The sequence below is a fragment of the Vitis riparia genome, chromosome 4 (genome assembly GCF_004353265.1).
Source record: "Vitis riparia cultivar Riparia Gloire de Montpellier isolate 1030 chromosome 4, EGFV_Vit.rip_1.0, whole genome shotgun sequence".
NCBI classification, from domain to species: domain Eukaryota; kingdom Viridiplantae; phylum Streptophyta; class Magnoliopsida; order Vitales; family Vitaceae; genus Vitis; species Vitis riparia.
In genome coordinates this window covers 17410839-17434469 of record NC_048434.1, presented here as the reverse complement: position 1 = coordinate 17434469, position 23631 = coordinate 17410839, and the positions used below count along the sequence as shown (strand labels likewise).

The following is a 23631-nucleotide window of genomic DNA, read 5'->3' as shown; positions in this document are numbered from 1 at the left end:
CCCTAATCTACCTTACTAAATCTACAGTTCTCAACCTTGGAGGTCTCAATCTTTTCGGCTTTTTTTTTAGCCTAAACCATATCTAAAACTTCCCATGATACTTCTTTAAGCACCAAGTATTCTCTTGGAATAAATGATACTAGAGACATGATAACCATACCACACAAATGGGTAGAAATAAAGAAAAGACGAGATTTTTAACGTGGTTTAACGATCAATGTGATCCTTACGTCTATAGAGTACACCAACATTCAAGAATCCACTAAACAAACGAAAATGAAAGGTTACAATAGTGAAGACTCTCACTCTCCTTTCAATTACGATCACACTCTATTTTTTTTTCCTAAAACAAAACCCTACATCATAAGAAGGTTAAAAATACAATTGGGGCAAACTTGTCATAATTGTTTTTTTTTCTAAAGGGCGCTGCCCCCTTAAACCCCCGACAAGCTAACCAGGCAGCTCAATCTCCGTTATCTCAACCGGGAGTTTGACCCCCAACATCTCCTGTGAAGCACAATAAGACTCCTCTGTGATTAACAGCTGATCTGGGGCTTAATCAGAGAGGTCCCAATCACAGTGCTTTCTAGTACCCCACACTTCATTCCTCTAATTCTACCATGGCAAGCTTCTTCAACCTTATTAACTACAGCCTGCCCCATAAAACCATAATCCTCTATATATAATAAATTCCATTAGTTAAACCAGAAAATTCAGTCCTCTGCCATGGGGACTTCTTCTTCAACAACTCACCTCCAAGCACCAAAATCCTCTATATAATATACTCAACCTGTTAAACCAGAAAGAACAGTCCCATACCACAGTGACTTCTTCAAACATTTTAACAAAAGCCCATCCCAACCCAACAATCTTCAATATATAATAAATTGAACCTATTAAAACTAGAAAAAACAGTCCCCTACCGTGGGGCTCCTTCAACCTTTTTAACTAGAGCTTTCCTCAGAACCCCACAATCTTCTGCATATAATAAACTCAACCTTTTAAGCTCTAAAGAACAGTCCCATGCTTCACCTCTCCTATCATAGCCCTAATTCTGCCTAAAAAAGAAAAAAAAAAAAAAAAAAACACCCTTCTCAGATTCAGACAATTGGGCAGCTGTCATAAACAGCTTCCGTGGGCACCAAATTCTAATAGGTAGCCATCAGAGGCAAAAGAATACTAATCCAACTCAAAATGAATACTAATCCTCAGCCTCAGCTTGTTTGAACAGAATATCAAATCAAGGAAAATGGGGGTGGAAGTTTGTTGGATAAGTCATGTATAGTTATGATTTTAGTTTTGGTACAATCACATTGTTATTGCTAACATAATGGAAATGAATGAGACAATGAAGATAATATTGGTTGCATTTATGGAATCTTTCAAAAGAATAAAATAAAATAAGATAAAGTTCTATGTTTTTATTTTGCAGACCTAATATTTGGTTGCATTTCTTTAATTAGATGAAGATAAGTTTAACATGGATAGGAAAGCCACAAATGAGCAGGCATAATGCCCCACCAATGGATAGAAGTTATGACTTGTAAGGCATGACATTTGATGATAATCATGATGAGTCAGAGGTGGGTACAGAATCAGCATCCTTGTTACAACCCCTGAGGCTGACATATGCATTAGGGATATGCATATGAGCAGGAGGCTACATTATCAAAACTTCCTATCAATCCAGTACTAACTTTACCTTCTTTTTATTTATGTTTGTAGGAAAGATCTAGCCTCTTTAGGCATTCATTTTTTGTGGGACATGGGCTACAGTCAAGATACTTACAGTCAAAAACCTACAATCTAAACTTCTGGGCATGAGTGCAGGCTGTGGTCATTGACCATTATGCCTCCCCAACTCATGTTGGTTATCCTTTCATGAGTATTGCTTGATTGACAGTGTAATTCTTTGACCAGAAATCAATTAGTTTGCTCCAACATCTAAGGCACAAGACACAATACAAGGCTTGAGTGAAGTGAAACCTGACTTAAAATGCATATCAAAAGTAATGAAATTATACAAATTTCAAAATACAATTAAAAATTTCAAGAATAAATGTAAAGTAGACAAAGGGGTGCCTCTTCAATAAGACTAGTCTTGATAAGCAAAGCGCTATAATTACAGAGTAGTTGCGTCTTGGAGCTATGCGTGCTTTAAACATGCCTTTCAAAACTATGCAAATACCCTTGCAAAGGAACCTCTGTTATCCGTCTTAGTCAAAAGAGACTTCATTGCTTTCTTCATTTCAGCTTCTTCTCAATTATTGTTGACCACTCAAAAGGAAAACCTTCTTCCAGACATTGAGGCGGCCCAGCAAGTGGTAAAGGGTTGGGGAGGATTTGTTGGAGGTTTTGTAGGAGGCTTCAGGTTCAAAGTCCAAATGGAACAAAAATTTACCGGGAAAACATTCTTCTACCTATTTTTTGTAGGCACTTTTATATCCATCTTTTCAAGCAAACTTCATTACTTTCTCCCGCTATGACTTTGTAGTTGCACCCTAATCTATATTATTAAATTTACAGTCAACTTTGGAGGTCTCAAAAATTTCAAGTGTTTCTTGAGCCTGACTTCTCCCTAAAACATCTGGTAATACCACCAACCATTCTTCAGAAATGACACTAGTGATCCTGGACTAAGCTCTGGCCTAAGCTAACCCAATATACATATAAAACTCCTTTGTGATTGGCATGTTCAGTGAAGGTCCCAAACACAGCGCTTTCTATACCACACTTCATTCCTCTAATTCTACCATGGCAAGCTTCTTCAACCTTATTAACTACAGCTTGCCCCATAAAACCATAATCCTCTATATATAATAAATTCCATTAGTTAGACCAGAAAATGTAGTCCCCAGCCATGGGGATTTCTTCTTCAACAACTCACCTCCAAGCACCAAAATCCTCTATATAATATACTCAACCTGTTAAACCAGAAAGAACAGTCCCATACCACAGTGACTTCTTCAAACATTTTAACAAAAGCCCATCCCAACCCAACAATCTTCAATATATAATAAATTGAACCTGTTAAAACTAGAAAAAACAGTCCCCTACCATGGGGCTCCTTCAACCTTTTTAACTAGAGCTTTCCTCAGAACCCCACAATCTTCTGCATATAATAAACTCAACCTTTTAAGCTCTAACGAACAGTCCCATGCTTCACCTCTTCTATCATAGCCCTAATTCTGCCTAAAAAAGAAGAAAAAAAAAAAAACACCCTCCTCAGATTCAGACAATTGGGCAGCTGTCATAAACAGCTTCCTTGGGCACCAAATTCTAATAGGTAGACATCAGAGGCAAAAGAATACTAATCCTCAGCCTCAGCTTGTTTGAACAGAAAATCAAATCAAGGAAAATGGGGGTGGAAGTGTGTTGGATAAGTCATGTATAGTCATGGTTTTAGTTTTGGTACAATTACATTGTTATTGCTAACATAATGGAAATGAATGAGACAATGAAGATAATATTGGTTGCATTTATGGAATCTTTCAAAAGAAATAAAATAAAATAAAAAAAAGTTCTATGTTTTTATTTTGCAGACCTAATATTGCATTTCTTTAATTAGATGAAGATAAGTTTAACATGGATTGGAAAGCCACAAATGAGCAGGCATAATGCCCCACCAATGAATAGATGTTATGACTTGTAAGGCATGACATTTGATGATAATCATGATGAGTCAGAGATGGGTACAGAATCAGCATCCTTGTTACAACCCCTGAGGCTGACATATGCATTAGGCCAACATCTAAAGCACAAGACACAATACAAGGCTTGAGTGAAGTGAAACCTGACTTAAAATGCATAACAAAAGTAATGAAATTATACAAATTTCAAAATACAATTAAAAATTTCAAGAATAAATGTAAAGTAGACAAAGGGGTGCCTCTTCAATAAGACTAGTCTTGATAAGCAAAGCACTATAATTACAGAGTAGTTGCGTCTTGGAGCTATGCGTGCTTTAAACATGCCTTTCAAAACTATGCAAATACCCTTGCAAAGGAACCTCTGTTATCCGTCTTAGTCAAAAGAGACTTCATTGCTTTCTTCATTTCAGCTTCTTCTCAATTATTGTTAACCACTCAAAAGGAAAACCTTCTTCCAGACATTGAGGCGGCCCAGCAAGTGGTAAAGGGTTGGGGAGGATTTGTTGGAGGTTTTGTAGGAGGCTTCAGGTTCAAAGTCCAAATGGAACAAAAATTTACCTATCAAAAGAAGGGAAAACCTTCTTCTACCTATTTTTTGTAGGCACTTTTATATCCATCTTTTCAAGCAAACTTCATTACTTTCTCCTGCTATGACTTTGTAGTTGCACCCTAATCTATATTATTAAATTTACAGTCAACTTTGGAGGTCTCAAAAATTTCAAGTGTTTCTTGAGCCTGACTTTTCCCTAAAACATCTGGTAATACCACCAACCATTCTTCAGAAATGACACTAGTGATCCTGGACTAAGCTCTGGCCTAAGCGAAGACAATATACATATAAAGCTCCTTTGTGATTGGCATGTTCAGTGAAGGTCCCAAACACAGCGCTCTCTAGTCCTCCATACTTCCACCCCTAATTCTACCATGGCGACTTCAACTTCTTTAACTAGAGCCTACCAGACACCAAAAACCTCCATATATAATAAATGCAACATGTTAGTCCATAAAAAACAGTCCCCTACAATAGTGACTTCTTCAACCTTTTCAAACCAGAGCTTGCTCCAGAACACCATTGTGAAACCAAGGTTTGGTTAATCTTGATTTTGATGATAACAAAATAAGGTTTAGAACTAATGATCATATTTCAAGTGTGATTAGGCAAGACGATTTCCAAAGTGGCAAAGATCTCAAAGTGGATTCCAAAGGAAAGAAAGACTAACCCTCTAGGACCCAAAAAGATATGGGTACCAAAGATTACTAAATTTGTTTTGTAGGGATCCATGCAAAAAGGAGGATATGCTTACCTTGGAAGAAATGCATTGATAATATTGGTAATGGTATCCCTTCTAAAGCTAAATTTGCAATTTGTATCATTTTGCTAACACTTGGTATATCTTTTGGTAATATAACTTTTGGTATCACTTTGATAAAATTGGAATATTTGTTAAACCAAGGTTTTGGATTTAAAAAGAAGATTTTTTATATACCTATGTAAAATTGAATGATCATATGCTTGTGTGCCCCAAAAGTTTTATTTAATTCATGTTAAATATCTTTTTAATGCATATGTTCTCCCAAATATTTTTCCAAATCATGCTTTAAATTGGGAATGCTCTAAAGATGAGCAAATCTTTTATTTGGAAACTATTCTCAAATGAAAAAGGGGGAGATTCATTTCTCATGAGAAATCATATCATGCTTATTATTTATTGTTTTAAACTTTTGATAACATGTGATTCCCCTTATATACTTTATTGAAACTTTTTGTTGATGACAAAAAGGGGGAGAAGTAATGGTAGGTTGCTAACTTGGGAAGATATTTCAATATTGTTTTAGCAATCCTATTCATATTGATGCTATGTGCTTTATTGGTTATTTTTGTACGCATCATTTTTAATAATAATGTCTTGCCAAATTGCTAAATGCTCTTTATGCTATTTATGTTTGATTATATCATTTTGAGCATCCTTAATATACTTCTTGAAGTTTCTAAACTTGAAAATTTTTAAATTCAAAGGAGCATATATTGAGGGGGAGCTTTTTAGCAACCTTGGTTTTGTCATCATCAAAAAGGGGGAGATGGTGAAACCAAGGTTTGATTAATCTTGATTTTGATGATAACAAAACAAGGTTTAGAACTAATGATCATATTTCAAGTGTAATTAGGCAAGACGACTTCCAAAGTGGCAATCCAAAGACAAATTAAGTCAAAGGAGAAATCATGAAGAAGAAGACCACCTCAAAGAGAAGAGTTTTTCAAGACCAAAGCTTCTTAAGATCTCTTTGTAAGGTTGTTGGTGCACTAGGACTTTCATGCATTTCATTCTTTATTTATGCACCAAAATCATTCAAGAGTAATATTGTTTTAAATATCTTGAGAATTAGATGATTTCATGTTTTCAACTAAAACCTTGTGTTAAATGATTTTCAAACTTGTGTTAAAAGGTTTTAAGTTGAAAAAGGTTGAGTGTTGAGCCAAAAGAATGGCTCAACCAGTTAAACCGGTCGACCGGTTGTGCTCGATTGAGGGAGGCCAAAAAGTTTCTCTCTCTCCCAGTGGTCTTCTCTTCCCGGTCAAGGTTGAACCTCAACCGGTTGAGGTCCGGTCGAGGACTGGTTGAGGACCGGTTGAGATCCGGTTGAGGCCCAACGGTCACTTTTCCTAATGGCTAGTCAACCGGTCGAACCCCCAACGGCTAGTATGACTTTTTTCTTCTATAAAAAGGCTCCAAACTTCATTGTTTCATAAGCTAAACCTTCCCAAATCTTTCTTGATTATATTTGAGCCTTGGAAGAGTATTTTTTAGTGCACCATTATTCCAAAACTTGCATATCTTTAGTGCACCATTCAATCCTAGTTTTTCTTGTATCTTTGAACCTAAAGTTCTATTACTTGGATTTTGAGAGATCATTATTTGTATATCTTTGTGAGGAATTTTCTCAAGTGAGGGGTATCACTTGAGAGGTTGTTCAAGAGAGGGATATCTCTTGAGGAAGTGTAAAGGGTGCTTGGAGCCAAAAGTCCAAGAGGGAGAATTGGAACCATAATCCAATTGTACAGACATTGGAAGCTTGGTTGAAACTTCAAGATAGTGGAACCCTCACTCGGTTAGGAGGTTGAGGAGAGTGGACGTAGGCAAGGAAGTGCCGAACCACTATAAACTCTCGTGTTTACACTCTCTCTTCCCTAACTCTTTTAAATTATATACAATTGTGTTTATTTTGTTTATTATATATTTGCATATAATTGTCTCTTATTTTTGCATAGTTTAAATTTGTGAAAAAGAGATCATCACCCTATTTAACCCCCCCTCTAGGGTGATTACCATAGTTTGGATTAGCTTCAAATTCCTAACAACCATAATCCTCCATATATAATAAACTCGACCTGCTAAACCCGGACAAAAACAGTTCCATGCTTCACCTCTGTTGTCATAATTCTACAAACAATATCCTCAAAGATTCACACAATTGGGAAGCTGTCACAAAACAGCTTCTATGAGCACCACAAATCTGATAGGTTGCCATCAAAGGCAAATGAGAATATTTTCTTAGAGGTTTAAGTGAATAGATGATTTTTAGGACAGAAAAACCTGAGTCAGGTTTTTTTTTTTTTTTCTCAATTGAGATGCAATGAAGATTAATCCTTAGTAATGATTAGGATTTTTATTGAAAAACATCTCATGAAATTACACTAATTATTTGCATAATGATAATGTTACAAAAGGGATCTACAGATTATCAGGGTTAAGTTCTCATTATACTGTCTCTTTCTTCATATATTATAGAGCTAGGAAAGAGCTCTCACTTGATGTTAAGGACTCGCCTAGGAATTCTGACCTCAACTGCATGAGAAGCCTACCCAGATAATTTAGGCCTTCTCCATCCCGACCTCCGCCCCAGAAGAGATCATGTGGGGAAGCTTCAACGAGAACTGACCCAGCAGTAGAGAGCAGCATAGAATTCAAATGAGGATAAATTGAAAATTTGCATTTCAAGGCCCTGTACATGACATCAATCTTGACAGCGTCCCAATCAGATCTTACCTGCATTACACACAAAAAATAGTGGCATCAGATTGCAAAGTAAATGCAAGCAGTTCAACTCAACATTAATGCTAATCATAAGCCTCAGTTTGTTTGAACAGAAAATCAAATCAAGGAAACTGGAGGTAGAAGTACGTTGGATAAGTCATGTATTGTTATGATTCTTCTTCGGTCATAGTTACATCTTTATTGGGAACATAATGGAAGTTAATGAAGAATGAATAGACATTCAGCATCCAAGTAAATAACATCCCAAAACTAAAAATAAATTAATTATTAGTAAACGATGTAAGATTACCTCTCCTTGGACAGTTATGGAATCTGTTATTAAAACATAAAATAAAATAGAAATGTATGTTTTTGGGTTGCAGACATGATACATGATACCAGTTAGCACTTTGTAATCAGATGAAGATAAGTTTGATATGGAAGGGAAAGCCATGACTGAGCTTGCACAACTTTCCACCAATGAACCAAAGTTGGGAGGCATGAAATTTGATGATAAGGTAACAATTCAGAGATGGGTCCAGAATATTCCCAATCAGCATCCTTGCTACAACCCCCGAGGGTAAGATGCATTAGGCATATGCATATGAGCAGTAGGCTACAATATCATAACTTTCTATTGATCCAGTACTAACCTCACCTTCTTTTTGTTTATTTTTTCATGAAAGATCATTCTTTTTTAGGTCCACATTTTTGTGGGACATGAATTACAATCATGATATTTACATCCAAAACCTATAATCTAATTTGTTGACATATTTTGAATCCAATGAAATAATGGTTTCTTTTATAAATTATACATTATAGCTGGAAATTAAAACATGTATTGTGAAATAATATTTTTATACAATGGTACACCTTAAAATCAAGAAATACAGCCAAAGTTCATAACCACCGAATTGTGTGATTATGGCCCCCATAACCTCATGAAGTAGTTAATAGTAAGTAACTTATTATAATTTTGTTTATTTTCATGTCAACTTTCAACCATATAATCATATCACTTATTAGTGATTCATATTTATTTTAGTAGTTGCAAAAGCAACTATGCATGTATAATCATATCACTTCGTAAGTTGTTCATAGCTCTTTATCTTTGTGCATGATTTTATGAATGATGTGCCCATGTACCCAAATGTAATACATGGTCCTTTGTGGAAGTAGATTTGGGGGGGTTGGATGGATTGAAATCCTGGATTTTCTCCAACCACCTACACCCACATCAACAGTTGACACCCACACCTTTGTGCTGGGGCAGCCCTTTTTTGTTTGCACAAAAGCAGTTGACATGGTAAAAAGCAAAAATCGTTGGAGAAAAATAAATAACACCTATTTGTTCTCCTTCATGATGGATCAAAACGATGGAACTTAAATTTTACATAACTTTTCCAGAAAAAAAAAACTTTGAAATATAGCAATAACACCCCACAAATTTAGGAAAAGTTTACCAGTCAAGGAAGTCAAAGCTGATAACGTTAGGGATCTAATAGTTTAATTAACCAAGTTTCTGCAGGGAAATATTTTTAGACAGAAATAAATGAATATTAGAAGAAATTGTAGTCATTTAACTGGGTTTTGAGTAACTAGACTAGAAAAAAATCAAATGCATGAGAACCATACCAGATCAGGATGCTGCCTCTGTATTGTCCTTCCCATTCTTGCTGCTTCCTCAGGACTTTTTGCAGATTTTATGTCCTCGACAAAATCTCTTGCTACAGGGTCATTAACCCCAACAAACTTGTGTGCCTGCAGTTGGGAGAATGCTTTGACATATCTCAACCAAAGTTGCAGCAAGAATAATATAATTTATGCAGCAAAAGTAGTAACCTGGTAATAATGCTCTACGCTTGACCAGGTCTGATAATCACCATTTTCATCAGGCATTTGTATAGGGTGAGGAGAGAAGTTTGAAAAAGCTCCATAAAGATCCCATGTTTTATAAAAGAATATGATGCTTGATTCATAAGGAGTAACAGAAGGATCAATTGCATAAGTTTCATCCACTGATGGGATAACAGGAGTAGGATCAGGAAAGGGCTGAAGAAATCCACTAATAAGCATGTCAGGTCCAATCTGCAGTTCATATGCAAGAAGTAAGAACCAGTACAAACCCAAAAATAAATGCAGACAGAAATTTCAAAACAAAGCACATGCATTATAATTATATTTCATGGTCATTGCAGCCCATCCGAAGTCTAGTAGTCTTCCCCATTTAGCTCTGCTCATGAAGATTGCACTTTTGCAGAAATCTAATTTATCCATTTTTTTTAGTAGACAAAAAGATACCCTCACATCATGCATACAATAGAAATTCTAGAGTGGCCAATTTTATCATTTGACTTTTAAGTTGCAATTGAAGTTTATATAAAAGGTTTACTGATAACCAGTACAAAGGAGTGATTTAATTTATTTTAAGATTTAATTGATATAAAATATGTAATAAAAGACAAGAAGTAGCACAAACATATTTAAGGATAATAAGTATACAAGAAAGCTATTAAAAAGTTGGACGGCATTTTTTCTCTCCTTGCTTTCCCCACAGAAGTGCTGTTACAGGTGCATTGGTTTCTTGGGTGTTGTTGGGCTTCTGGTTGTCTTTCTTCTCTTTTAAAGAACATAGTTTCCTTCCTTGTGTCCTTTTTTCTATTGATAGAATTATGCTTCTTATGATAAAAGATTTAAAGCCCGCAAGCTGCCAGTAACAAGTATAGTCTAAAACAAATTTGCCTGTAAGTTATTATATAGCATTGAGAAGTAAATACAATAGGCACACAGATATTAAAAATTAAAAGGAAAGATGAATGATAAAAAGATGCAATCAATCAGACAGACACAAACTTAAGGCAATGAAGAGATATTGTCAGTGTGAAACAAATGTAGTGTCAAGTGCATACAGAACCACCACCAACCTGCTCATAGGAAAAATCGATTAAATCTAGTGCTTGCGTCATCTCAACCATTCCCAGTTCACCGACAGGAGTTGGCGCATTCTTTCCACCTATAATTTTAGGGGCAACAAATGCAAATACCTACATTAACAAGAATCAGTTGAACAACCATAAAAAAAGCCAAAACCACAAGGGAGCCCAAAATGAGGAAAATATTTACAGTAACATTTATCACCTAAACTAGCAAAAATCCTACTCTTATTGAAAATTTGTAAAGAGCTTCACCTGATAAAATAATAGGCCTCAATAATACACGAGGATATACAATAAACCTTTCAATGACTTTTCCTTATCAATTGGCTAAAATTTAACAAGAGAATGAACAACCCTGTCGACACATTTGATATAAATTCATAACTAACAAGCACCTTGTGTATGATGCCAGATGAAATAGCAGATGCAGCCAATGTTCCTCCGCATTCCCACAAAATTGAAAGGTACCCACGATCATAAAAATATTCCATAACATCTCTAGTGTTTAGGATGTCAAATTCAACTACTTCAACACCTTTTGAAGCAAGAAATTTCTGGAAACTCTTCCTTGCACCTCTTTGTGTTACAACTATAGTAGGTACACTTGATACATCCCAAAGATTGGCTACCTCAGGAAGATTAAGTGTCCGTGACATTACAATCCGAATGGGCACGTGTCCACCTCCATGTCTTGCAGTTAGCCGTGGATCTATATTCAAAAGAAAATGAAGAAAAGGAAGAACTTGTAACAGCAGCCTGAGCATCTTCATAACTACATCACTGGATAAGCTTCAAAGCAACAGAAAATGAATACATACTGTCTTTGCGCACAGTGTTTCCTCCCACAACTATGGCATCACTTCTACCCCGCAGTTCAAATACTCGATACCTAGATTCTTTGCTGCTTATCCATGACGCATGCCCACTACTAGCAGCAATTTTTCCTGTTAGAACCAAAGAAGACCATCAGAGAATAAACTACTGTTTATTTCAAATTTTGAAGTCCTCCATAATTAATTGGAGGTTAAGATTACCATTAAAAAAAAAGAAAGAAATTGGAAGAAATAAAAAAAAATTAAAAATTAAGAGAGAGAGAGAGAGAGAGAGAGAGAGAGAGAGAGAGAAGAGGGTAAAATTTTTATTAAATTCATAACCCTCACCATCAAGGGTCATAGCATACTTGAGAACAGAAAAGGGAACTCGAGAAGCAGCTCTATATATCAAAGGAGCATTGACGATGAGGCACGATTTTAAAGCTTCCTAAAATAAAATTTTGAAATGTCAGCCAAAATATAGCATTGAATACTGAAATCACTTGCAATGAGTGCTTGGAAGGCAAACAGCTCAGATCACTTTTCCCAACAAAATCAGCATAGAAACACAATGTATAATGCTCATTACACATTAATTTTTGAGCACCTTCCAAGAACCTATTTTTAAAATATTCCCATACTATATATCTTGTCAATAGTTCTAAATGTGATGCTTAATTTATATATCTCGTAGTAAGTGTTTAAGAGACAAACAGCTCAAAACACTTTTTTCCCATTGAAATGAGCATACAATCATAATGTTACTCATGATACAGGTTTTTTTTTTTCTTTGATAAGCAAATAATACAAATATAATAAAATGCACCAAAAGACGACACACCAAAGTACATAGGACGTATACAAATAGCACCTAAAAGCACATCAAACAAGAGAGAACATAAAAAACAACACCCTCTCTTAACAGTAAGGCTTTATTGGGAAGTGTTTTTGAAAACGATTCTAAAAACTGTTTTTGAGAACAATTTTTAAAAATTGTTTTATGATGTTTTGTAGAATAAAATTCTGTTTGGAAATCTAAAATGCTCTTAACTTATTTTCTATGTTTTAAAAAATAACTTTTACATGTAATGCTTTATTTTTAATAATTTTTCATATTTGTATAGTTATTTTTTAAAACAACTCTCAAAAAAACAAGTGAAAACAACTACAAAATGTTCTCTAAAAACACTATTTTTTGTTTTTAAGAATAGAAAAGTGTTTATATTCTCTAGTTTTCTAATAGCCAAATGCGTTTTCCTTTTTTTTTTTGTTCTAGAGAAAAGAAAATTGTTCTAAAAACCAGTTACCAAACAAGGCCTAATTGTTGCGCACTTTTTGAGACTATATTCTTAAAATATCCTGATGCTATAAATCTTTCAATAGTTCTAACACGTGATGCTTAATGATTTATATGTATGCACACTTATGTATATAAATGTGAGAAAGAGTCCCTAACAACTGAAATCTAGAACAAGCTTGCATTCATCTAATGAGTTTTCCATTAATAATAAAGGCAGTACCATGCCCACATTTATGAACCAAATATTCAGTACTGCAGAAGGCATTGTGGCAAGAATATAGCTTCTGGCTCAAGTGCTATTAATGTTAAGAAGATTGGTCACAGGTACTGAAGCATACATATAAGAAGGTAATACATATTCATACTCTTCCAATTCTAAATTCTAATCTAGTACAGCCAAAAATTTTGCTAAACTCTTGAACTTCAAAACACCTAACCATATGAAAAAATAAACAGTCAAGGATGTTGAAGTACCAACTTCATAAAAGCTTAAGCTGTGAGGATTTGAGCCCAAAATGTATATCATACTCTCAACTCTAGTACCTCCTTCCGTGTAGTCCCATATTCACACATGAAAAGACATACAGTGAGCAGACAAGAGGGAGACAAATCACAAATGTTAATGACATTGGCAACCAATTTTCCTCACAGCTCGAGCTGTTAGGATTTAACCCATAATGTATATCATGTTCTAGCATCCCTCTCAAGTACGGCCCCATAATTGCAAAAGGAGAGACAAACAGGCAACTAGCAGACAAATCACAAAATTTCATGATCACAGATAGGGATAGTGAAATGCCCACTTTGTCACGGTTAGGTAATAAAATGTAACCAAACAGTCTTCAAGAAAACCTATGAAGCACATCAAACAAACAGGTCGAGAATGATAGCATCATAGACCAAATTTAATGAAGAAATTGTCACCACCTCAACAATTTTACTTTTCAGATCCTCTCCAAGAACATCCACCTGCAGTCCTTCACTCCTCATTGCCCGTAGAGCATGGCTGCGAAGATGTTGCAAAGGATGCCTGATCCCAACAACAACTCGTGTAATTCCTGCCTAATGTCAGACATATGTCAATGCTGAGCTGACACCAAAATCAATCATTTAACTATTTATGCAATTCGTTAAAACAATGGACTATAAATTTCAAGCCTCAATGGCCTAAGCTGCCTTGTATACTTCCTGTATGCTCTGCGGCGTTTTGCCTTTTTAATGCATATCCTTTACTTATCAAAAAAAAATTTTCAAGCCTCAATCATCTTTAATTATTAAAGTGTTTGAATTTTTTAAAAAAACTATGGTAATAGAAAAATGAAAATTACACCAGAGATGTTTCTGATAAAAATAAATGATTTCTAGAACATGAGAAAATAACATTTTCACCACTGCCAAACTGTCTTATATTTTCTAGGCTTTCTTTACTGAAAACACTTCAACATTATTCCAAAAACAAATCTGTTTCGAACACATTCTCAAAAAAATTGTTTTCATTTTCCAAACCTGTTTTCTAAGTTATAAAACTGTTTTCATTCAATAGAAAACTGTTTTGAAGAACATTAGTGTTTTCATTTTTTTCAATTCCCTAAAACAGAAATCAGATACTTCACTCATAGCTAGAACTGCACAATGCGATGAAGAATTGAAAGGAATCAAAAAAACAAACAAACACATTCAAAAAGAAAAGAGAGACAGAGAGAAACTCGAGGCCAAACCTTGACAAGAGCAGAGACCGCCGTACGGTCACCGTGACAATCGCCGGGCTCCATGTTGAGATAAGCAGTGGCGCCTCTGCACAACTCGCCGGCGGCCTCCACCGCCTGGACCTCCGCCGGCTTAGTTCCTTGAGCGTAGAGGTAGCCCTCCCCGACGACTTTCCCGGCGGTGGCGATCACGCAGCCGAAGTTGGGGTGCGGCGACGTGAATCCGGCAGATTTGTCGGCGATCTCAGCGGCACGTCGCACGTGGAAAGAATCGAGCGCGTGGGGATGGTTGTTGTTGGTGGTGGCTTTGCAGATGATGGGCGAAGGGAAGGACGCCGCCATTGATGAGAAGCTCTCGCTTCTCTCTACTCAAAACCCGGCGTTGTGGCAAACTACGCAACTCTTAACTTCCTCACGATCGCGTTGGTAACCATAGAATGAATATACCATATCCAATGCAGATGATTAGAAAACAAAAGGGTAATTTTGAAAACTATACCCCACTATTTTTACCATAAATCGAATTTTGGGGTGTGAAAAACTATTTTGGTTTTGTTCCTACATAATGCTAAATGTTTTTAGATGAGGTGAGGCTTTTTGACAATTTGGAGAATTTATTTATCATTTTCTTGGTTACCAAACAAAGGATGGAACCAATTCTCATCATATTTAATGGCAGAACTCTTTTTCATGAGGAGGATTGTCTTTTAGGAGAGGATAACACTAGAAGTGCATCAATCTCGAGTATAACTCAGTTCCTATTGTAAGATTTCTCAATCTCTCATATATAGTGAAAGTTCTCTTGAATATTTAGATTCATTGTGGTTCATTTAGATTTCATGTGTGGATTCTTGAATAGATCTAAAAGATGAATAAGTCAGACTTTGAATTATGAAAATGCATTTCATATTTGTGATAGATCTTGCTTAATGATCTTCTATCATTTGAGAGATCCTAATTATTTTGTTTCAAGTTTTCATCATTATCCAATATCATAATTTTTTTAGAACCATTAATCCTTGAGTAATTAATATGATGAAAACTTGATAAGGAAGTAAAAATTAAATTTTCTCACTTTCTCAAATTTTTTAAATTTTCGAAAGAATTTTAAGAATAAAAATGTAAACTTCTCTGGTTAAAATATTTTCTCTACAAATATTTTTGAGAAAATCACTTCACTGGTTTTTCAATTTTTGAAAAACGCTATTTAAGTTTCATCAAAAGTATTTTCTTTACGTTAGAAATGTTTGCAAATTTTATGTTTTCTAAAAACACTCTGTAACAAACTTTATCATTTACAAAAATGCTTCTAGAAAACATAAAATTCAACCAAAATCATGAGAAAACTCATTTCATACTTCTGTTTTCTCAGCAACCAAACGCAAGTTCCACTACCAGAAAAGAAAACTCCCATGCATGAAAATGTAACCAGAATACAAGATGAAACCGGTTGCTTCTCCATACCTGGTTGAGGCTGGACAATTAGGAAAGTAGAACCCACCGATCTTGTTAGTCTTAACTGGAAATTTTGGGGTTTCTTTCCCCCCAAACATTCAAGCATATAGAAGATCACACAGCTAAGACACAAAGTTTAGTCGATTATTGCAGATATTAAAAGCATTAAGGTTTGAACATCATCATCATCATAAGTCATCATATCATCAAACACACACCAGATGATATGGAAATTTTTAGTATCTCAGTAATGGATAGTAGAAAGAGAAGCGAGGTAGATTGCAGCATGCTGCACTTATTCTTCTTCCTCGGCCTCCTCCAGCCAATTCACAAAGGGCTCCAGTGCCTTCACGAAAGTTTGCCTGTTGCATTCAAAAACCAACACCGTAATCATAAGTTCTGTTCACAGTTTAAGCATTTAAGAAAATTGAAAAATCAAGCATGGTATCAAAGCTCTGGTTTAACTGGAGGCCTTGGGTCCCCATGATATTTATCGAATTGAGATAATTCTCCATTCTGGAGAATATATTTGTGTCTATAACTGGCTAAACCAAATGAAATTTTGCTTGCTTAGTATCGGAACGAAATGGATTTCAAAACACTTTTTGATTCTCACCATAGAAAAGGTTGAAAATATTCACTTTTGGGATCTGTTTTGTGAAAATACTTGCATTTTTAAAACAGGAATATACAATATTTTAACATTTTCCAGGAATAACCCGCTTTGGTGAAATATTTTTGAAAACACAGTCCAGAATGCATTTTCTGCTTTCAGTTTCATATCCCTGTTTTTGAAAAGGAAAAGAGAGGGAAAAAAAAAAAAACACCTCATTTCCATTACCAAACAGGCCCCGATATTGATTGCACCCTTATTATTCAACTTGGCACCACAAATAGAAACGGAAATGATTATTAGAACCCATCAGTTAACAGAAAGCAATTCTCGATATAATTAAAAAGGTGTCTTGTGTATCAAGTGGCAAAGTAATGAACATACGTAAGTTTGCCGGCCCTTAGAGTTTGTTCCCCTGCGGAACCAGACAAGAATGGTGTCTTCAGCAAGCACATCTTGGTCATAGAGAGACCTCACAATTTCAGGAAACAACTTCATCAGCTTGGCATCCTCATAGCATTGGATCTGAACTTTGTACAACAGCTCTAGTTCGAGCTTCCCATTGGTGCAGAAGGTGTTCAGAAGTTTTGCCCATGCTTTCACCTGTAAAATAGGAGACTCTCAGCAATATAGAGGGCATTTCTTTAAAACAATGGGAAAAGAAAAGAAAAGAAAGGTTCCTCTGAAACAAAAGAACTTCATATGCATTTCTCATATAATGAGACAGAGGCATCACACAGAAATTCCTGATGTGGAGAGAACCTGGTTTGAGCATATGAGCGATCTCAGAGGGGTATGTAACTTTTATAAAACAACATTCAATTTTTTTTTGATAGGAAAAACAACAATCAATTCAAAGTCCATCCATTAGTAGCAAAGCATTTTCTTCACCATTAGATAGTCTAAGAATCTCGAGTCATCGAGGTCTAAAGTTTATCAGAGCAAATTCTAAAGACACCCTCTTGCCTCTTGATTGAACTTTCTACAATCACCCAACATGTATTAGCTAATGAAACAACATCTAGAATTGGGTAATTCTAAGACAGGTTTCTTATTCTTAAGATCATGAGATTGTTTCATGGTTTCCCCTAAAAACTATTTCAAGCATCCTAAAAGATATTTAAAATAAATTTTACTATTCAAAAAGGATCTCTCTTTCTAACTTCTCTTTTTTGGGGGTGGGGAACAGGCTTCACTTATTCTTTTAAGTAAAACATCACTTTTTTTTCTTTTAACAAATAAAACGGATAAAGCATTAAGAAGAGGCAACCACCAAAAAATATCAATTATGTAGCCAATATCTTTGGCTCAATCACTCTATACAAACAAATATGAATATAGAACATTTAAATGTTTCTGGTAAAGAAATAAAGAAATAATACACCAAAAGCATACCTGGCGGAGAGCTGCATTGGCATTCTGCTGCTGGTTTTTCCCAGACCACTGAACTGCATCCATTATGACATCCCACAAGATTCGCACAACCTCAATGTCTGGTAGCTTAGCATCTTTAACTCGTTGTTTCACAGTTTCTATTACTTCAGATATATCAGTATCATCGGCAATCTGGGTTGTTAATGCAGATTTCATTTCCTTCAGTTTCACCTCAAAGATCTTCTTTTCATTGTATTCAACCAAGGGGACCAGCCCTTCTTTGCTGAAAAATTGAAAATAATCAGACAGATATAAATTCAAACTTACAGTGATGCATCAAAGAAACTATAAAGTATTGAGAACTCCACATGCTATTGTTCACATCCAGTGACATACGATATATGCAACACTCTAAAGACTTGAAATAGGAAATCCACAAAGAGCATACTTTTGCAAATACAAGTTCATTTGAAAAACCACTCAGACTGAACTAAATTTTCTCATATGTTTGACTTAAACCCCAGCATCATTCCAGTATTTATATGTAAATGTGGCTAACATTTACATGCAATCTAGATAGAATAAGCTATCAAAAAGGTCTTTGGTGAATACAACTGAATGTTGCAAAAATTAATGTCCAATAATGTATCAATCAAATACACACTATCTAGGTTTTCAAAATTGTAGGAATCTGGATCATTAAGAAATGATTTGTAATGACATTCCCTCGTCTTTAAAAGGAAACACTCACGTGAAATGCTCAGAGAAACCTTCAGCAGAACGCTTAGCAGAAGGGAAGAAGATAAGAAGATTGTCCTCCATTTTTCCCCTTTTCAGGAGGGAAATCAAGTCATCAAGGCTATTATCAACCAGATATTCCTTGAAGAAGTCTGTTATAAAAGAGAGAACTAGCCCTTTGGCGACAAGATTATCCTTGAGCAGTGGTTGGAGCACTGTCTCTGGTGGAAGCCCAGATAGCTTCTGAGAGAATGTAAGTGCTGTGAAAATAGCCAGCTTCTTCCTCTCATTTTCCTCAAAAAGCTCCAATGACTGGAGGAATCTTCGCATGACATTTTCAAGATTCTTTATGAGAAATGGCCTCCGCCTTAAAATCTTCTGTATGTAGATTACAGATGGTAAAACAGCTACACGATTAGGTTCACAATCAATTATAGAGTAAGGATGGCGCTCCCCCTCATCAGACTTTGTTGTGCCAGGTTGTGTGCGACCTCCGGTGAAGACAACCTGCAGTAATAAAATAATTAAATCCCAAATCAAAGTATATAATAAATGTTATTTCACCAGCAAATGACAGGAAAATAAAAATAGAATTGTACAAAACCCACAAACAATGAAAATGTCACAACAATGACCTCAATCCCAAATAACTGGAGTTATATGCACAAACACTAATTTTATTTCCATGCCAACCATAACCTCCTTGAAATGGTGTTACATAAAGAAAATAAGTACAAAACACCAAATATCCATCAAGGTAAGAAAATCCTATACAATATAGACAACCCTATTGAATTTCTTTTCCTTTAATTTTTTTGCCATTTCAGAAATATAGGCTATTGCAGTCATGAGTACAGCCTCTGAAAAATAAACATGGATAAAGGCATCTGTTTCCACTTATGACCAGTGTTAGCAGGAGCAAGATGGTTCCATGTCTTACAATATCTACACACACAAACGAATGTTCCATTAAAAACCATATTTCAGCATTCAACAGACATAAAGATAATGGACATGCCGAAGGAATGAATCATATAAGTCAAATAATTGAACCTATTTTCACCAGTAAATGGGTATGGTATGATAGAGAAACAGGGCTCAGATTTTAAGCATAAATTTTATTGCACAGAAATTTTTAGAACCCCTCTATCATCAAGATATCAGCATCTTGACAGCTAAACTAGTAAATAAGGAGACTTTTTCTTTTCTTTTTTGGTAGGAGTCACAACAAGTTTGAATAGCTCTCAAAATCCATGATAAGTTTTAAATCAATCCATGATAGAAGATTCAATGAGCTACATCTTAGGTAGATCAATTTCAGAATAATAATAACAAAACAGTTGGTCCATTTCCATTCTAGCTTTTGCTAATGTACTCCACATCCTTTTTGATTTATACATAATATGTTCACACAGATAAAATCAACATGAATTGGATGAAGTAGTGTCAGGTTGCCTCAACCTTGAAGAAACCCGAGATGAGCATAAAAAACATTATATGCTGTTGTTATGACAAATAAATACCCATATGCACACAGATCTTAGGTTGATGCAAATAAACTAAGGTGAAGAATGGTACGAGATGAATAATGCTTTACTTATGGAAAATGTGTGCTACATCAACCTTGAAGAAACCCAAGACGAGCATAAAAAACAATTATATAGTGTCATTATGACAAATAAATGCCCATATGCATACAGATCTTAGGTTGATCTAAATGAAATTAGGTAAAGAATGCTACGAGATGAATAATGCTTTGCTGATGGCAAATTTATGAGTTCAGGTGTACCTCTTAAAGAGTTGGTTTTGTGCAAGAACTATATCAAAACATTGATGGATTTGACTAAGAGAATGTTCTCCAAGTACAAAGACTTAAGACACATCATTTATCAAGTAATAGAAATGTGATTCCTATCTTGTATGAATTACTGAAATTCCAACAAAGAAAACTTAGTTGAGTAAATTGATCAATTTCAGATGGTGCATCAGATAAGGGCACTCGCCCAAATAATGGAATTTATCATTGCAACGTCCACAATAAATGAAATCATGCTTCAGAAGACATCATACGGAAGACATTAAAGAACTTCTATAAAGAATCAATGCTTGCCTCAAAAAAGGTGTCACCGTATCTAGAGAAGTTAAGGTCTGAAGATTCAATGCTTCTAGCGATAAGTTCCTGCATTTAGAAATTGCCATATTAGCTGCACCAAAATGATAAGGTGAAACACAAAACATATAGGATTTCAGACACAGGAAAAATTACCAGATCACCAGCATTATCCAGATAAATCTGGACCACTGCATCTGCAAATGTTGCAGGGTCCAGCGGCGCTGCAATATTCCGTTTGCGGGTCTTAATCCGCGTGCCACTGGAAAAAAATAGAAACAAATGACAACAGGCTTATGTCAACAAATTTGATAACAAAAACACACGTCAAGAATGTTCACTACTGTAGTTACTTTCCACCACTTACCAGGCAAGTCATTCTAAACAAAATAACAATAATAATAAATCAAATACAGCTAAAACAGGGTGGGGGTTTACTATCCCACATACAACTTGGCACCAACAGCAAGACCAACTCATGAAGAAGGGTAGCCAGTTAGTTAATAGGCTAACTACATCCTTATTCATTATATGAAAGCTTGCACCTTTTTCTCTCTCTTAGCTGTTACATAGGTCAAGGATATCCTACTTCGTTGGGAGAGAGAGAGAGAGAGAGAGATTTGAGATACCCTAGCCCTGTTTGGTAACTATTTTCAAAAACAGCGCTCAAAATTAGTTTTTGAGAACAGCTTTCAAAAATGATTTTCTAATATTTTGTAGAGCAAATATTTGTTTGAGAACTTAAAATGTTTTTAACTTGTTTTTTTATGCTTTTAAATATGTTTTAATCATTCTCCATATTTGTAGAGTTATTTTTTAAAACACCCTTAGGAAACAAGTGAAAGCAATGGAAAACAACAAAAAGATGTTCTCTCTTATTACCAATGTGTTTTCCTGTTTTTTTTCAAAAACAATTACCAAATAGGGCCTAGGTAGCTCAAATTCCTGACATCTTACATTGAGCTCGCTAGGAAAGGTCCCAAGCTACAATTGGAACAACAAATTGAGCAAAAAGACTTACTGGATTTCTTTAAACAATCCTTCCCCATGTCCTCAGCCGCCAACCCTAAACTCTTAACACTAAAGCTTCCTAAGCCATATGTGGTTAAGTTACCACCACCATCTTCATCGTGGTTACATGTGCAGATATGCACACTGACCATCTATTATTAATGGAAATGGTGACGATTGAGGAAATTAAACCAACAATTAATTCCGCACAAGAATAGCAAATAAATTGCATTAGGGGGAGACCCATTTTTTAATCAACTTAGGCTTCACAATAAAAAAGTTGAAAAAACCGAACATAGGGGAACAAAAAGAGCATATTCAGAAATAAAAGCAGCAGAGCACTCAAGGAAAACAGAACAATATCAAGAATAAAGTGCCCAACTAGAAACTTAATGGCCCAATGAACGCAATTATTCAGGAAAGGTAAGAGAGAAAAACGAGAAAAAAGGTTAAAACTTTGTAGGGACATACTTCAATATACCGTTGGATAACAAAAAAATATAAACATAAAATCCAAAACTTTATTTTCTTTTCTTTTCCTCAGTTTTTTCAGCAACCAAACAGGTAAATTACAAAATAAGGATTGTGAATATCACAAAACTTACCCGAGAGTGGGTCTCTCCTTCGAGCTGCAAAAATGAAAAGAAAACACTTAGAATTAATCAAAATTAAATAAAAATTTCAGAATTACCCAACAAAAAACCTCATACCACAGTTATCACCAAAGGAATGATCTTTCTTACATCACCAAATTATCAATTTAAAGAAAATGAAGATCCAATGATTCAATCAAGAAAAAGCCTAAAAATTAGAAGTAATATTCAAAGATTATAAAACAAGTCTCAGATTCAAACCCCAAAAAATGTCATCAAAAAGGGGTAATTTTTTCAGGAACCAAAGTAGAAGAAATCAAGAAAGACCCACAAAAGGTACCTCGAAAAGATCAAATCAAAACCCCACTTCAAGGTTTGAAAATCCATCAAATCAAATCATATCATTTTCCACAAAGTAAAACCCAGCGGTAAAATCAAGAGATCCAGTGATTCACCCATCCCCACAAACCAAAACAACAAACCCACATCTTTAATCCAAAAAACCAACCTCGACCCACAAAATTTTGCCCAAAAACGATCACAAAAGAACTTTCCTTTCTGGAACAACAAAAATCAAATCAAGAACAACAGATCTACGAATAACAAATTTTTATTTTAAAAAAAAAAACAAAAAATGATGCATTAAAAGAAGAGAGAAGGAGAAGAGAACCTCATAAACCAAGACCGAAGAGGGATCGAAGGAGAGGTGAGGCTGAGACTCTGCGTTTGGAGATTGCGAGAGAAAGAAAAGAGAGAGAGAGAGAGAAAGAGAGGGCGGTTCAATTGTGTCAATGGATGCAGATATTTACCTTTTTGGAGAGAGAAAAAGTAGAGAGAGAAAATAAAAATAAAAATAAAATAAAATAAATTTTAAAAAATATTAAAATTAAATTAAATTTTTGGTGCCCGTATGTTCTCTCTTCCTTAAATTTCTCCGGTTTGGACTCAATCTTAAAAAATTAATAAAGAATTGTTTTGTAGAAAAAATATATATATTAATTTGATAATTCTTTAATAAATTTTTTATTTTAAAATAGGTTATTTGTTAGAAGAAAAATAAATTTGAGGTATTTTAATTTTTTTTAAGTATTTTAAAATATAATTGAAATATAAAATATTTTACAAATTGACAATTCTTTAATAAATTTTTTCTTTTAAAAAATTTGTTTTTAAAATAGGTTATTTTTTAGAAGAAAAATAAATTTGAGGTATTTTAATTTTTTTAAAGTGTTTTAAAATATAATTGAAATATAAAATATTTTACAAATTGTGACCTTAATTAAGAATATATCAAAA

At 34.9% G+C, this 23631-nt stretch overlaps 2 protein-coding genes across 2 annotated transcripts; both read right to left on the bottom strand.

Moving 5' to 3' along the window:
- Positions 1-7290: 7290 nt before the first annotated feature.
- On the bottom strand, positions 7291-15149 carry LOC117913697 (riboflavin biosynthesis protein PYRR, chloroplastic). Its single transcript, XM_034828755.1, has 9 exons — positions 14454-15149; positions 13663-13797; positions 11784-11883; positions 11442-11567; positions 11019-11332; positions 10612-10731; positions 9530-9775; positions 9323-9448; positions 7291-7696 (listed from the first exon to the last, which is right to left on the bottom strand). Exons 1-9 carry the CDS (start codon positions 14781-14783, stop codon positions 7433-7435), a joined length of 1761 nt encoding a protein of 586 aa, XP_034684646.1. The 5' UTR covers positions 14784-15149; the 3' UTR covers positions 7291-7432.
- An 870-nt stretch (positions 15150-16019) lies between these two features.
- Positions 16020-23119, bottom strand: LOC117912823 (basic leucine zipper and W2 domain-containing protein 2-like). Its single transcript, XM_034827556.1, has 8 exons — positions 23006-23119; positions 22348-22371; positions 20888-20993; positions 20732-20800; positions 18635-19128; positions 17905-18166; positions 16904-17112; positions 16020-16258 (listed from the first exon to the last, which is right to left on the bottom strand). Exons 1-8 carry the CDS (start codon positions 23008-23010, stop codon positions 16192-16194), a joined length of 1236 nt encoding a protein of 411 aa, XP_034683447.1. The 5' UTR covers positions 23011-23119; the 3' UTR covers positions 16020-16191.
- Between the last annotated feature and the right edge of the window lie 512 nt (positions 23120-23631).

What these genes read in the sequence shown, in the direction of transcription:
- LOC117913697 (XM_034828755.1), bottom strand. Translation starts at nt 14,783, where the DNA reads ATGGCGGCGTCCTTCCCTTCGCCCATCATCTGCAAAGCCACCACCAAC. An exon ending in GTATGCTATGACCCTTGATG is followed by an intron (nt 11,568 to 11,783) that starts GTGAGGGTTATG and finishes TGGTTCTAACAG; the next exon opens with GAAAAATTGCTGCTAGTAGT. An exon ending in AGAGGCAGCATCCTGATCTG is followed by an intron (nt 7,697 to 9,322) that starts GTATGGTTCTCA and finishes TGTGTAATGCAG; the next exon opens with GTAAGATCTGATTGGGACGC.
- LOC117912823 (XM_034827556.1), bottom strand. An exon ending in ACGGTGACACCTTTTTTGAG is followed by an intron (nt 19,129 to 20,731) that starts GCAAGCATTGAT and finishes TTATTACTGCAG; the next exon opens with GTTGTCTTCACCGGAGGTCG. An exon ending in CCAATGCAGCTCTCCGCCAG is followed by an intron (nt 17,113 to 17,904) that starts GTATGCTTTTGG and finishes CCTATTTTACAG; the next exon opens with GTGAAAGCATGGGCAAAACT.